Here is a 17,408-nt window from a genome sequence, read left to right on the forward strand (position 1 = left end):
CAGTGCAGCGCAGTGCAGTGCAGTGAGTGGCAACTTTCCTTTTCATAATATTGTCGCATTCCATACTGGATTTTCCATTGCTTGATTTTAATGAAATTATGCAACTGGATTTGTGTTTGCCTATCAGAGGAGTCACAGTTTGTAGGAAGTGTTGGAAAGTCATTGAGTAAAACAGAAGATATTCCTGGCATTCCCCAATGTAGTGTTATAGATTCTCTGTTGTTTCTTATACACATAAACAATTTGGGAGACAATCTGTGCAACCATCTTTGGTTGTTTGCAGATGATGCTGTCATTTATCATCTAGTAAAGTCATGACAAGATAAAAACAAATTGCAAAACGATTTAGATATCTGTATGGTATGAAATTTGACAATTGACCCTAAATAATGAAAAGTTGAGGCCATCTGGGTGCTAAAAGCAATCTGCTAGACTTTGGCTACATGATGAATCAATCAAATCTAAAGGCTGTAAATTCAACTAAATACCTCTAAATTACAACTACAAACAACTTAAACTGGAAGGTGAACCAAAGACTCTGTTTCATTGTCAGTATACTTAAAAGATGCAACATAGACTGCCTATCCTACGCTCATCCGTTCTCTTTTGTAGTACTGGTGCACGGTGTGGGATCCTTACAGATAGGAATGAGAAAGTTTAAAGAAGGGCAGCACATTTTGTATTATCATGGGCATGATAAGGGATTTGTGGTGGGCATAATCAAAGCAAATGCATTTCTTGTTGCAGCATGACCTTCTCTAGAAATTTCAATTACCAATTTTCACCTCCGAATGTGAAAATATTTTGTTGACACAGACCTACATAGGGAGAAACGATCATCATAATCAAATAAGAGAAATCAGAGCTTGCACAGACAAATATAAATGTTAATTTTTTTTCTGTGCACTGTTCAAGTGTGGAATATATGAGACTTTGTCCCATGGTCCATAATGGATCAACGAAGATTAATATTACTGTGAAGGTGGTTTGATGAATCCTCTGCCATGCACTTACCTGTGATTTGCAGAGTAGTTATGTAGATGCAGATAACGTGATAGTTGCAGTCAATGAGTATTTTGCAGTTTGACTGAGCCTATTATTCCATTGGGAGGAAAAAGCTGGAGGATCAATGGAGACTACGTCAAGGAATAAGGTGAATTGTTTCATTTAAAAAAAAAAAATTCTTGCTGTTTTACTAGACTTATGAAACCATCCTCAAATGTGGCAAAACACTTCTTTCTGTTCACATTTTCTGTATAAATACTTCCTTTACTGCAGCTTTTTTGCTGCAGAAGATAACTCTGTAAGACAATAGGGAGTGCAAGTATGCAAAACAAGCCAGCAGTTTCCTCTTCAGGTCAACTCAATGAAAGATGCTTCTAACCGCAAAACACATTTACTAGATTTTCTGTGTTGGCTCATTTTGGCTAATTTTACACACAGTGTTTCCTTTAATGTGTGACCATTAATGACTATTTTTGCCACCAGTAGATCATTTTTATTAGTTTGAAACTTCATTACATCTGTCGTTGTGAGATTAAGACTTGCTGTGATCTTGGCTGTGTCCTGTCTGGCTGAATTTGAACCTGTGGGCAGTATGCTTTTCTCATCAGCAAACGAAACTTGTTCAGAAAAATGATGCTAAGCAATTGGAAAATCATTTATGTAGGTCAGGAGTAACAACAAACCACATAAAAAGTGTTACAATCTGTGTCTCACTGGGAAAAATATGATTAATCCATGCAACATGGACATTACAACATAATAAGCTACTGTATATACTTTTATGGTATACGCAATCAAAGGTCTTGGCAATGTCACAAAGTATACTAACAGTCTCAGTATAGTTGAGGTCATTTAGCTCCATCAGAAATTTATTTATAAGATGACATAGAATTTTCTCTGTGAAGCACTGAAAGGCAAACTGAGAGGCAGCGAACAAATTGTACTGTGGGAATTATTCAGTATATTTTTATATGCCTTACCAAACACTGTGCATCATTAGTTACAGTTAGTTGTACAATATTTATTTGTTATTATCAAAATGTAATGTATTGAGGCTGTCTACCTTGAGGAAATTAGTCTGAATGCTAGTGTATACGGGACCATCCATTTAAAAGGAGGGAAGGAAGTCATTAAGAAATAGAGCATGTAATGTAACAGACCAGTGTAGCATTTGATCCTTTATGTTTACTGAAATACACAATTTCAGATTTTGTCAGTCATTCTTTAATGTTCTAATAAAGTGCAAATGCTATCAAACTCAAAAGTATGTTGTTATTTTTAATTTGTCACATAAAAGTCTTCTTTCTGATAAATTGACACAATACATCAAGCATAAAACAGTCATAGTTGCAAAGTAATTTTTATTTACACTACTGGCCATTAAAATTGCTACAGCAAGAAGATGACATGCTACAGACGTGAAATTTAACCAACAGGAAGAAGATGCTGTGATATGCAAATGATTAGCTTTTCAGAGCATCACGTTTCTGACTTTGATAAAGATCGGATTGTAGCCTATCACGATTGCGGTTTATCATATCACGACACTTCTTCTCGCGTTGGTCGACATCCAATGACTGTTAGCAGAATATGGAATCGGTGGGTTCAGGAGGGTAATACGGAATGCCATGTTGGATCCCAACAACCTCATATCACTAGCAGTCGAGATGACAGGCATCTTATCCGCATGGCTGTAACGGATCGTGCAGCCACATCTCAATCCCTGAGTCAACAGATGGGGACGATTGCAAAACTACAACCATCTGCACGAACAGTTCAACGATGTTTGCAGCAGCATGGACTATCAGCTAGGAGACCATGGCCGCAGTTACCCTTGACGCTGCATCACAGACAGGAGTGCCTGCGATGGTGTACTCAACAACAAACCTGGGTGCACGAATGGCAAAACGTCATTTTATCGGACATTGGAAGCGTGTATTCGTCATTGCCATACTGGCATATCACCCGGCGTGATGGTATGGGGTGCCATTGGTTACACATCTCTGTCACCTCTTGTTCACATTGACGGCACTTTGAACAGTGGATGTTACATTTCAGATGTGTTATGACTCGCGGCTCTACCCTTCATTCGATCACTGCGAAACCCTGCATTTCAGCAGGATAATGCACGTCCGCATGTTGCAGGTCCTGTACGGGCCTTTGTGGATACAGAAAATGTTCCGCTGCTGCCCAGGCCAGCACATTCTCCAGATCTCTCACCAATTGAAACCGTCTGGTCAATGGTGGCCGAGCAACTGGCTCATCACAATATGTCAGTCATCACAATACGCCAGTCACTACTCTTGATGAACTGTGGTATCGTGTTGAATCTGCATGGGCAGCTATACCTGTACACGCCATCCAAGCTCTGTTTGACTCAATGCCCAGGTGTATCAAGCCCGTTATTACAACCAGAGGTGGTTGTTCTGAGTACTGATTTCTCAGGATCTATGCACCTACATTGCATGAAAATGTAATCACATGTCAGTTCTAGTATAATATATTTGTCCAATGAATACTCGTTTATCATCTGCATTTCTTCTTGGTGTAGCAATTTTAATGGCCAGTAGTGTAAAAAGAACGCATTTCACTGTTGTTAGCCATCATCAGATTATAAGGTGTTTGCAACTGTGACTGTTTTATTTTCAATACATAACAATGAAAACTGGTTGCTGTATCAACCAGCCAATGGTGGAGAGGAATGAATACTGCAAGCTGACACAACATTAATTTTGTTTAATAGGATATTCAAATTGGTTATTTCAAAAGCAACTTTTGTAAAATGTTAAAACACCTAAATAAGATTCTATGAAAATATGATATTAGTAATCATAATCATTATGTATTAAAATATAAGTTAGAATCAAACATGTGCAGTTATTAAAACAACATACTGAATTAATTTACGTACTGAAATGAATGCCTGTCGAAATCTTGATTATGAGAGACATTTTCTACAGTTTTGTAAAACATAATGTTTTACCTCAAAATTTGTAAAATTCACATCTTTTAATTACAAGTATAATTATGTAAGCATTTCAGGAGTGGATTTGTAAAATTGCATTCTCCTGTATTTACATACAACATGGTGGCTAGATCTATCAGATCAGTACAGCTTCAGTTTCTTCAAGTCATGCCTGTACCCACTTTTGTGGTAATTTTAAAAGAGCAAATGAATAAGTTTTATATTTAATTGGTGCAACAGGAATAAATAAAAGAAAGTGAAATGAAAATAGTTGTTGGGTTATTAATTTACATGCAAAAAATGGACGTCTTAATTACCCAACATCCCAGAAGTACATTATTTAGAAATTAAATTCTTCCTATATTACCATTTAATGAAATTAACTCTCAGTGACATACATCAGCTTGCTGTTCCTGTCACATCATATGAAAACCTCCAACTCAAATTTTTGCTAATATCAAATAATGATTATTATTATTTGCCCAATGTCAATCTGATGGTGATGTTAGAAAGTACAAACTCATATCTTGGAAAATTGCCCATTTGCTTTTTAAAGGAGCCATCCCAACAGTTGCCTTAAGCAATTTAGGGAAACCTAATTCTGGATGACTGAAAGAGGATTTGAATCACTGTTCTCACGAAAGTAAGTATAGTGCATTAACACTGTGCTGCCTCATTCTGTACCAACCTCTTAGTCTGCCACTGCGGCAATACTTGTGGTGTAGGTTCTGACGCAGAGTCAACTTGCTGTTGAAGCACAGTGTTGTGTTAACCAGAGAATCCTCAGGCAACATGAAGTGCTTTTAACTTTAATATGACTCTGGATAGGACACTGCGTGTTGGAGTACAGGTTGTTCACTTTTTAATTGCTAATGTTGAAATATCTTGAGAACATCACTTTGAATCACAAAAAGCTGTAATTCCAGTTTGTTTGCCTCGGAGAGGGGCATCCAATGATACCACACTCGACCCGTCACCCCACACTGTGTGTGGGTGGCAACTTTGATATCTTCAATGGAAACCCAAGTTTTTATTGCAGATTACAATTCTATGGTAAAATCTACATAACATTTTGTCTGATCCATCTTCTTCATTTTGTCACAGGTGGCACTGTAATCGGAGGTCTAGAAATGGGTGACAATCATAATTTATGATATGCTACTCAATGGCCCTTGAATATCCAATGGCACGTGGGTCACCTCCTCCAACCTGTGAGAGTAGGACAGGCAAGTATTTCATAAGTTCTAATTGGAAATCCCCTTTGCATCAACACATCGAACAGGGAACTACTCAACACACCACCGCAGCCATGTAGCAAACTACGATGTATGTGTACAGGCAGTACTCTGCGACCAGAGCTCACATATCGTGCAGATGTAGAACAGATAGGGGTTCTAAACATTACAATACGTGCACAGCGTTTATTGCCTGCACACCTACCTGTCATTTGCAGAACAGATGTGCAAGTGGATGATGAATGTTGCAACCACAGAAGAAAAAATGTAGAAGAAATGTTGAGGCTGCTGTTGCCTTGCATTTTCCAGAGAAAGCTCGCTCTCAGTCATTCTTTTACAACGCTGTGAACGCCTTTATGTGTGTTGGCATCATACAGACCAGCAAAAGGAAATGTAGCAAACGTGTGACAGGAGAAACTAATGAAATAGCTGTACTAGTGGCAGTGAACAACCCACAGATAAGAACCCGGCAGTTACACCAGGATTCCAGGATGTCTATAGGTAGCATTGTCGTAATACTGCTTCATAATTAAGTATCAACCATACCACGTGTCACTGCATCAAGAACTCCATGGCACCAGTTTCCATAATCGGGTAGTGTTTTGTGAATGGGCACGTCAACAAATGCAAATGACCCCCATGTTCTTTACAGAGACTACATTGAGAAAATATGGTGGCATTACTGGAGTGTAGGCAATCTCCACAGGTTACGGCAAGCTGGCCATTGACATCTATGGTCGGTTAACACATGGTGTGGCATCATCGGGAACAAACTCATTGGTCTGTAATTTATCAACAGCATGTTGAATAGACACAAATACTGAATGTTTTTGGAAGAGGAACTACTAGTACCACAACAGGATTTTGCCCTGGATGTTCGACAATGTATCTGGTTTCAGAGTGACGGTTGCCAAACGCTTTACACAATTGAAACACAGGAGGTATTGGACTGTGTTTACACTGGTCTGTGGATCAGCAGAGGTGACCCTATTAATTGGCCCACTAGGTCACTGGATTTGATGTCACTCTATTTCTTTCTATTGGGATATTTAAAAGATAAGGTGTACTAGCAAGTGCCAACTGGCTGTGAAGACTTGATCAACTGCATCAGAAACACCTGTGCTGACATTCCCCCAGATGTGTTGTGTCCTGTGTATGGTCATTTGAAAAGCAGATCACTAAGTTTATTGAAGGTGGGGATATTACGTTTGAACACACAGTCTAATTGGAAAGTAGAGCAGCATTTGCCTCAAGCCACAGTCACAGTGGCGCATTGAGTAGTCCCCTGTTCGAAATACTGGCCTGTCCTATCCTTGCATCATGGAGGTGGGGTCTCACATGCGATTGGACGGACATTTTGTTCCTTTGACCCAAAAATGAGACGATTCTCGTGGGTGTGAAAAGCATACATAAAAACATACAACATTTGAATATAATACTTACTACCCTGATCAATTGTCAGGAGATTGTCGAAATAGGTGAATACGATTTGGTAAACTGGAACAGCTAATATTTACAGAATTAACATACTTTCAGAATGAAACACTGTTACGCACTCTTAATAAATTTATCATACACAAAATAAACAGATATTTTTACTTAAGCTGGCTTAACAGTCTCTGTTAAGATAATCATTTTTAATGGTTGCTGGCAATTTATTGAAAATATGTGTTCCTGAATACTGGACCACTTTTTGGGCCACGGTTTATGATTTTAGGTCTTTATGTAGATTGTTCTTATTCTTAGTATTGATATTATGTATTGAGCTATTGGTTGGAAATAGAGATGTATTACTTGCAACAAATTTCATTAAGGAATAAATACACTGAGAAGCAGTGGTTAGAATACAAAGTTCCTTGAATTCTTCATGATGTCCTTGAATTTACACCACAAATGATTCTTACCACACACTTTTTCACCCTAAAAACTTTTGCTCGGTTTGATGATTTGCCCCAGAATGTGATTACATATGACATAATAGAATGAAAGTAAGCAATGTATGCAAGTTTTCTTATATTTATATCTCCTACATCTGACATCATTCTCAAGCCAAATACAGACTCATTTAGGCGCTTAAGCGATTCTGTGGCATGCCCTTCCCATCTAAATTTATTATCCAGTTGTAATCCCAGAAATTTAACACTGTCAACCTCTTCTATCTGTGTGTCTTCATATGTTATTCACATGCTGGAAGGAAATCTCTTACAGGTTCTGAACTACATATAGCGGGTATTCTCAAAGTTAAGGACAGTGAATTAGCTTTAAATCACTTGTTAATGTCAGTGAAAATTTGATTAGCAGCTATTTCTAAATCTGTACTTGACTTGCTACTTATTGCAATGTTTGTATCATCAGCAAACAAAACAAATTTAGCATTTGGCAATGTATCAGATGAGAGGTCATTAATGTACACAAGAAAAAGCAATGGAACCTTGAGGAACACCACATGTAATTAATTCCCAGTCAAATGAAGACTGACTGCTTACTGCACAGGTATTTTGCAATGACTCCCTTTGTTTCCTGTTAGATAGGTGAGACTCAAATCATTTCACAGCACTGCTGGTGACACCACAATATTCTAATTTACTTGAGAGAATGTTGTGGTTCACACAGTCAAAGAAATCCAAAGTGTGACTTGCACAATATATTATTTGCAATCAGATGCTTAAGGAGAGGCTTGAACACAAACTTTTCAAATATTTTTGAGAAAGCCGGCACAAGTAAAATTGGTAAATAGTTTGATGGTATCTCTTTATCCCCCTTCTAGTAAAGAGGCTTAACTTCAGCATATTTTAGCCAGTCTGGAAATGTTCCACTGAAAGAGATTGATTACACAAATAACTTAAGATAGAACTCAACTCACATGAGCACTCTTTGATTAACTTTGTTGATATGTTATCATAGTCACTGGAATACTTAGATTTTAAGGATTTTATGATGGATGATACTTCTTTGGGAGACATGTCATTTCCATTTTACTGAAGTTATTTTTAAAGACTGGTCTCAGATACTTCAAGCTGTCAGTAACAGAACTGAAGTAATTGTTTAAGAGGTTTGCAACACTACATGTACTTGTTACCAAAGTCTCATTTATTTTTAGTGCTATCTGTTCCTCTTCGTTTTTGGCCCCAACTGTCTCTGTCTTCACTGTATCCCATACAGTTTTTATTTTGCTGCTTGATGTAATTATCTTTTTCTCATAATAAAGCTGCTTCGATTTCTGGATTACTTGCTTCAATATTTTGCTGTATTCTTTGTAATACATTACAATTCTAACATCAGAGCTATTTGTTGATAGTAGATACATTCTCCTTTTTGTCCCACATGATATCTTTATTCCATGTGTAATCCATGGTTTATTTTTTGACTTCTGTGTGATTTGAGTTATCTTTAGGGGAAAACAGTATTCATTTCAGAAGTGGAGGTAACTTTATTAATGAACGCTTTGTATTTTACATTTGAGTCAGAAATATTGTATACATCAATCCAATTCATGTCTTTGAGCAATTTCCTGAATTTCTCAATCTTTGACTTATTTTATTACCCTCCTGTAATCAGATTTAATAGATTTTTTTATCCTGACAAGTTTCAACATTTAACACAAGATGCTGCATGTCATGATCAGATAGCCCATTTCCTATTGGTTTTGTGATATGACTTTTTTCCCTAGATTTGTCTACATAGGTAATATCAATAGCAGTCTCAGAGCATTTACATATTCTAGTAGCAAAGTTCACAGTAGGAGCTAAATTGAATGGTAGTGTTACTGACTGCAATAATTATTCACCAGAGGGCTGACTGTCAGCAATTGAGTAGCTCGTGAATTACGATTGTGTACCCATTTCTATCCTTCACGATTGTGTGCCCATTTCTATTCCTCAAATTACAGAACCATCTCTGCCGAAATGAAGAAAATGCCTCAGACAAAATGTATGTAAGTTTTGCCATAGACTCATAACCTGCAATAAAAACTGGGGTTTACCATTGAAGAATTGAAGTTGCCACCCGCAACCTACGCTTGGCATGGGGTGGGATGGGGGGTCGAATGTGCTATCGACGGATGTTCCCTTACAAGACAAATAAATTGGAATTATAGCTTTTTGATCCAATGTGTAGTTTTCAAGATACCCTCTTTGTCTTCAGTTAAAATTAATGTCTCCTTCTCTGGAGACAGTGCTTCTCAAAATTTGATGTTAGATTTTGCTAGAATGTTTTCTGTTTGCTGGATGGAGAGCAGCTCATTATTTTGGTGAAGACTTGATCATCGTTCTTATGACAGATTGGTGTATGTCAGCAATATTCTAAATTTTGCTTTTAACTTTCACATCATACCTAAACTGACAGGGAATGTTTGGTATTTGTCAGCAGGATTTCTCTAACCAGCCACATATGGACTACTCACTCACTATTTCAAGCTCTTTCATATGATTTTGTAGCAATGAACATTTTCTATTATTTTTATTTACTTTTAATCACAATGTTTCCTGTTCAACTCATATTACTTTATTTCTTACTACTGTCTCTTTCTGCTGATTATTTTTGCTGTCTGAAACTCATTATAACTAATTTATACTTCTTGAATTGTTTCAAAAACCATTGCAAGGAATTCTGCCAATGTTCTTCTCTGTAGTTTTTATAGTCAGATATATTTGCTCTTAAGGATATTGATGGAGATTTTTTTCCCATAGCTAATGCACTTAATTTTTTAGTGACATTTACCACTACTCCCATCCATATACAGTACTTGGTTTCAGTTCATGGTACACTTTATGTCTACAAACAGAGGCCCGTATTCAGTTTCCAGTTATGTATCTTTCTCAGTCTTCTATTGTGCTTACACATACTGCACTACTGGGAAGAAATCACCTTATTAAAACCATTCATCTAATTATTGAGAAGCTATTCAGGGAGGGTTTGGATCATAGGTCTACACAGTAAATTTTCCATAGTTATGTTTTATTTACTTTGAAAATTATAACAAAAACTACACATAAACATCAATCTTAAAAACTGACAAGAAAATATCATTTGGGTATTTTTGTGGAACTCTTCTGAAATCTGTCAAAATCTGTAGGAAATTTCAAATGCTCAAACACGGTGATGAGGCAACAATGTGCTGTCTGTAGTACAAACAATTTACTTTATTATACACAGCTAATAGTTTTCCATAAAATTTCATCAGGCATGGACAGAACTAATTTTTCCCAGTATTTACTCACAATTCTGTGCATTATAATCTCTGTACATTTTCAACTATACAGTCGGCTATATTGTTTGCTTTACTGAACAGTAACAGTGAAGAGTACTTTGGCCATATTTTGAAGTATTACATGCAAAACTGGATAAATCCATTATATCTTCAAGCAGTTCCAGAGTATTCCCTTATAAATAGACATATCTACTTAAGATGGAATGTAATATTCTATTAAATAGATTTGCGTCTTGCAGCAATCTTCAGGTGAAAAATCTCTTTGAGCATTTCTTCTCTGTCTGTTTAAGGTAAATTACCACATTACTAACTAACAGCATTTTATACATAAAAAATTACAATTATTCATACATTTCAACACTTTATTCTAGTTAATTAGCAACGCAAGACAGCAGACATTATTAATTTAGGTACTGGACGATGAACAGGAGACTGTGCACAACTACAAATCCTTAAACGTACACTAAATTTAGTTGTCAGTTTACAAGTTTTGTCTTTACAGTTTTTACAGTCATTCCATTCTAAGGCAGGAAATTAAACAGGATTCCCTGTGAGGCTAAAACAGCTCTTCGTTGTTATTTATTATTTAATCTCTGTAGCATAAATGCGTTTGAGGAGAAACAGAAATAACTGTTTCAAGATCTTTTATATATTTCTTTTTTTGTTTTTTAAGTTAATTATTTTAACATGTGTACTGCCTAAATATAGACTTGGAAAAAATTCAGAAAAAATATTGAGTAAAAATGTCAGTCTCTTAGAAGTTAGTGTCTTTTGTAATAAACTAATAATGACTTCACTGGCTATGTAGCCTCGCACTGGCAGCAGATGCTCCAGGTTTCGGTACAGCCCCTACTATCCTTACTCTAGTCACTAATCGATTGTCACTAAATTGTGGAGGCGGTGCAAGTACTTCTTCAGTTGTCGCACCATTGTTTCCATTTCCAATTCCACCGAGAAATTCTGGTGGTGGTGGAACTACGAGTTCTCCATCGCCTTCTCCTTCACCTTCAAGAGGAGGTGGGAGCTGTGCAAGAGAGACCGCGTTTCTCGTTAACATACCACCACCTGTGATTACTACTCTCTGTCTATTAACTGTGGGATTCTGCTGCTTGGCAGTAGTCTCACTCTGAACGCTGCGGTCCTCACCAGTAGAACTTCCGGAGCCTTCAGAAGATCGTCCGTCGTCAAAACCACAAGGTGGTCCGACAGGAACCTCCTGATCAGAACTTACACCACTTGAAGAGTTGTCACCATCTTCACCACCACCATTACTGCCACCACCATTGTCACCACCGCCTTCTTCTCCTCCGCCTCCACTACCTCCGCTCTCACCACCTCCACCACCAGAATTTGGGTTTAGCATCAGAAAATCATTAGGGTAACTTTTTGAGCTCTTTAGCTGCGTGCGAACCTTCTGAATCTCTTCTACACTGAAACTGTGTGGTAATGTGCTCGAAGAGCTACTGCCACTGCTGGCATTGCTATTACCACTGGTTTCTATTTTTACCGTGGCCTTCTCTTCTAAGTCCTTATCACTCTCATCGTCAACATCTGGTTCGCTCTCACTGAGGCTATAATCGGGCTCTGGAATAGGTGGGGGGCCACTGCTACTGCTGCTGCTTCCACCACCGCTACCAGTTGCTGCCGAAAGATTTGCTGCTGAAGAACTCGTGGGTATTGTCTTTGTTTTGGACTTCCCCTTAGTGCTCTCCTTGCTGCCAGCTGTGCTGTGACTCCGTGATGCTCGTATAGGTTGAGCGTAAGGATTTGCATTGTTGTTAGTAGTCGAATAGGGGTTCGTATTGTTAACAGCAGTCTGAACTGTCGTCATCTGTGATGGTGGTTTAAAAGATGAAGCGGCAGATCTGAGACTGTGAGATTTCCTAACCTGAAACAGTAATTTAACCACATTGAGAGTGTAGTAGGCGTACATTTGTAAGTCATTAATGTATATAAAGGATATAAATTTACCTGAGGTCGAGCAGAATGAGCGGGCAGACTTCGAGAACGGTATCCGACTGTCTTTACGTCTTCAGGTGATGCGTAGAGTTTGGCACTGTTTGCTGGTCTGAAGCTGGACATGATGCTACCTGAACCACTGTCACTACTTGTGCCGCTGCTACTACGAGGTGTTGCTGTATCAGGCTTGATGTTACTGGCTGACATATTAGCATATTCACTACCAACTGTCAGAACTGATGATGCTGGCTTCTGAGTACCTCTTGAAATATCTACTTTCACCTGAAAATATTGAGTTTAATTGTTAGTATTGCTTTCCCTTTCATCAAATAGAAATGTTTAACACATGGACTCAATAATTTCAAATTTACACACACACAATATGAATTCTAAGCTTTGCTTTACTGTGACATTTCATGAAGGCAATACTGACACAGTACAGCTTTGATTAAAAAAGAATCGAAACATTTAAAATCGCAGTGTTCCATTACACATTCACTATAAATACACACACATGAAAAAATATTTTGCATCACCCCATTTCCCAGAACTCCTGAAGACAGACATTGACTGTGGATATTGTATCACAAACACAGTCCCTTTGGCTGTTCAGAGATGTCACTAAAACTGCCCAAAGATGTAAACAACCATGCATGAGCAGCACCTATTAGGCAGAGGGGACTGACAGCCGATCAGTTCGTCATTCCACCAGGAAGGAGGTACACAGCTCATGTTGCCTGTAGTTCAACCATGCCTAGACAGTCAATACCGCAGTTCGATCATGTCCACATTGTTACTTTGTGCCAGGAAGGGCTCTCAACAAGGGAAGTGTCCAGGCATCTTGGAATGAACCGAAGTGATGTTGTTCGGACATGGAGGGGAGACAGAGAGGCAGGAACTGTCGATAACATGCCTCGCTCAGGCCGCTCAAGGGCTACTACTGCAGTGGATGACAGCTACCTACAGATTATGGCTTGAAGGAACCCTGACAGCAATGCCAACATGGTGAATAATGCTTTTCGTGCAGCCACAGGACATTGTGTTATGACTCAAACTGTGCGCAATAGGCTGCAAAAGTCCATCTTTGCAACCACAGACAGACACCATGCAACACAGTACAGATGGGACCTACAACAAGCCGAATGGACCGCTCACCATTGGCATCACTTTCTCTTCACTGATGAGTGTTGCACATGCCTTCAACCAGACAATTGTCGGAGACGTGTTTGGAGGCAACCCAATCAGTCTGAACGCCTTAGACACACTGTTCAGCGAGTGCAGCAAGGTCAAGGTTCCCTGCTGTTCTGGGGTGGCATTATGTGGGGCCGACATATGCCGCTGGTGGTCATGGAAGGCGCCGTAAAGTCTGTACGATACATGAATGCCTTCCTCCAACAGATAGTGCAAATAGATCGGCAGTGTATTGGGGAGGCATTCATCTTCATGGACGACAGTTCGCGCCCCCATCCTGCACATCTTGTGAATGACTTCCTTCAGGATAACGACATCACACAACTCGAGTGGCCAGCATGTTCTCCAGACATGAACCCTGTCAAAACATGCTTGGGATGGATTGAAAAGGGCTGTTAATGGACAATGTGACCCTCCCACCACTCTGAGGGATCTACGCCGAATCGCTGTTGAGGAGTGGGACAATCTGGACCAACGGTGCTTTAATGAACTTGTGGATAGTATGCCATGATGAATACAGGCATGTATCAATGCAAGAGGATGTGCTACTGGATATTAGAGGTACCAGTTTGTACAACAATCTTAAGGTCTCGCTGTATGGTGGTACAACATGCAATGTGTGATTTTCATGAAAAGGGCAGAAATGATATTTATGTTTATCTCTATTCCAATTTTCTGTACAGGTTCCAGAACTCTTGGAACCGAGGTAATACAAAACTTTTTTTGATGTGTGTATTTCAAGTTTTTTTGTAACAAGTAAAAGTATGGTTCTGAATTTTTTCTCAGCTCTAATTCATAGTTCTTGTCAATAAGGAAATTCAAAAACCATGTATTAAGATACAGAAACTGTTCTGAATACGAAAATTGCACTTTAGTAAGATAATAGTAAGCTGGATCATAATCTACTCACTAAGCATAGGATGGACTTAAACTATGGGGGGAATAAGTTTGTGTGTGATCATGTCAATGAAATAATTAATGAAAGATGTGAATTTAATAAAACTATCTATGAAAGCATTGGTTTGAATAATAACAAGAATGTAAGTCATTTTTCAGGTTAACATCAATGGCTAGCAGGTAATCAACCTCATACATCTGAGCTTGACACTAAAAGAAACACTCAAAACAATAAGTGTTTACAGGCAATAAACATAAATGTCTTACTGTAATGCAAACAAACATTCTCTGCATTAGACACAAAATATTAGAACATTTTTGCAGTGCTGAAAAGCCTATGTTGCACATGTTTCTAAGGCCAGTATTACACTATCATATTTCTTCATCAAAATTGATATTTCAAATATTTATGTCAAAGAAATTTGATGGTGTAATATGGAACTCCTTCAAATCTCACCTGTCATCAAATAAATATGATCAAATCTGGGGCTGTACTGGAGATTTGATCATAAAAGCGACTTGCCTTCTGTTCACTGCAATGTGAAGTGTTACCACTTGGAGCACTAGCATTGCTGCAGCGTTCTGTCACCAGTAGTGCATTTGTAAACATGGCTGCAAAGTTTCATTCATGTGTACCATCAACTACAAAATTAATAGAAATGTACAAAGCCGATGAGGAACTTTACACTGCGAGGCACCCCGAGTACAAAAATAGATAAAGAAGACTGGAGAGATACAAAAAAATTGCGGCAGTCATTAGCTGTGAGATATGGCCCAGGTGCACAGCTGACGACATAAAAAAGAAAATTAATGGCCCCTGCTCATGCTACTCTCATGAGAAAGCAAAAGTACCTATCGACATACTCATATATTCTGAGCTCTCCAGTCTTCTTAATCTATTTTTGTACTCAGGATGCCTCACATTGTAAAGCACCTCATCAGCTTCATACATTTCTATTAATTTTGTAGTTGTGGGACACTAGACATAATTATTACTTTGATCTACAATAAAAATAGTTCTTAACGCACATAAAGTGTATTGAACATTTATTTACTTTCATATATTGCTCCTTCAATGCTTTATAAATTGCTTCACATGTTTCAGGCATTAATTTAGTTAATGTGCACTGTGGTATTCGAGTGCTGTAGAGTAACTCTCTCCTGTAGCAAGAAATCAGAGTGTTGCTGTGAGCCCGTATTCTGCAGATACAGCAGTTCTTAAGTGCTTTGTGATATGACAAGACACTTCATTGAGCAAATATTGAAATGTATGCTCATCCATTCTTAAGTAATTTATGTACAACTTGACATCCTACACTAGAAGCTCACGTAACAAATTTTGTTGAATCTTTTTATCGTCTCGTCGTAAAACCCAAGTTTCATTTTTTCCCTCCTTCTCTTCTAAATGTGCACACAGTCCAATTGTGGTACAGGCAACAGCTGCACATAATAACAAGTTGTTGTTATCAGCCATCTTGAACTTTGACGAAAAATATGACAATGTTACCCCTTTTTAGCACCACGTCACAAATTTGACAAATATTTGATCATATGTTTGATCAAATCTTTGTCAAAGAAATACGACAGTGTAATACCGGTCTAAACACTGGCTATTAGACAACCAGGGAGAAACAGTAAACCCTAACCCCAATTTTTTAAAGAATCAAAGACCCATGTAAGAAACACCATATCTCCCAAATTATGTGTCCTATGATGATATAATTTTAATAATTTTACAGGTACATTGAATGGTATATGTGGATACTTTCTGCAACATGTGTTGTGAATAGAATTATTAGTAAGGAAGCAATAAATTGAAACAACATGCCTGAAGTATTTTTACTGCACGGACAACGAAAATGTAGTAAGCAATAAACTTCATTTTGTGGGGGAGTGTCTGTGAGAAAAAAAATTTGATAAACATTTGAAACAATGTGTAAAGTTTGTTGAAAATCACTAGATGCTCTCATTCTCAAAGACTGGATAATTTGCATACCACCTTGAGACCCATTCAGTTTCCAACTGTAATACTTGACTTACTGTGTCAAACCTTGAGATTATAGTGTTTAATAAGTAGATCATAACAGCATTTTAAATTCTGTCAATAACTGCATGAAGTATTGAAAATCAAATGTTTTTTGCCCCTGGGAGTAGTTAGGCAAGCAACCTGCATCTGGGATTGTGCTCTTGGTTAGCCATTTAGTAATACATATTTTGTTCCTCAAGATTGTTCTGTTAGAGTATTATGCACAGAAATGAAATGAAAAATGGAGATATTGTAATACACTGACAGAAAAAAAATCACAGCACCAAGAAGGAGCTTTCTGACATAAACAAAAGCTATAGGGCATTTTCTACATCTGAAAGATGACGTCTATTTAAATTTTGCACCAGTCATGTAAGAGTGGCAGCAGTAGTGCCACTCTGAGAATGCAAATCATGTTTGCTTTAATATACGCTGAATGGTCACGAGTGTTTAGTTACCTTTGAGACTGAAAATGACGAGATGATGTTAGTCAAGAATGCCTTTAAGGTGACAAAGACACCATTATCAGCCCCTCAGTGAGTTTAAATGAGAACATATAATTGGACTATGAGAGGCTGGGTGTTCCTTCTGTGATACTGCAGAAAGACTTGTAGCCACTGTACATGACTGCTGGAAGTGGTAGCCACGAGAATGTACAATTGCAAGAAGACTGGGCTCCAGATGGCCACATGGCACTACTGAGAGGGAAGACTGTTGTGCTCAGCAACAATCTGTGTGGCAGTTGGCACCACAGTGACAACAAATTGTTACAAATTGGCTACTTCAGAGACAGCTCCGAGTAAGACGAACTGTGGTGTGCATTCCACTGGCCCCCACACCTATGCCATTTGCATTCAGTAGTGTCAAGCGAGAATTCACTGGAGGGCAAGGTGGAGGTCTGTTTTGTTTTCTGATGAAAGC

At 38.2% G+C, this 17,408-nt stretch overlaps 1 protein-coding gene across 1 annotated transcript in view; it reads right to left on the reverse strand.

The window, feature by feature from the left end:
• Nucleotides 1–10,326: 10,326 nt before the first annotated feature.
• The window catches only part of LOC126176067 (SH3 and multiple ankyrin repeat domains protein 3), a 254,511-nt gene continuing 247,429 nt past the window's right edge, over nt 10,327–17,408 (reverse strand). The window contains exons 19-20 of the mRNA XM_049923201.1: nt 12,386–12,655; nt 10,327–12,302 (exon numbers count right to left, since the gene is read on the reverse strand). Of these exons, the coding sequence (XP_049779158.1) occupies nt 11,208–12,302; nt 12,386–12,655 (1,365 nt within the window). The 3' untranslated portion in view covers nt 10,327–11,207. The remainder of the gene's footprint in view (nt 12,303–12,385; nt 12,656–17,408) is intronic.

This window comes from Schistocerca cancellata, chromosome 3 (genome assembly GCF_023864275.1).
Source record: "Schistocerca cancellata isolate TAMUIC-IGC-003103 chromosome 3, iqSchCanc2.1, whole genome shotgun sequence".
NCBI lineage: Eukaryota > Metazoa > Arthropoda > Insecta > Orthoptera > Acrididae > Schistocerca > Schistocerca cancellata.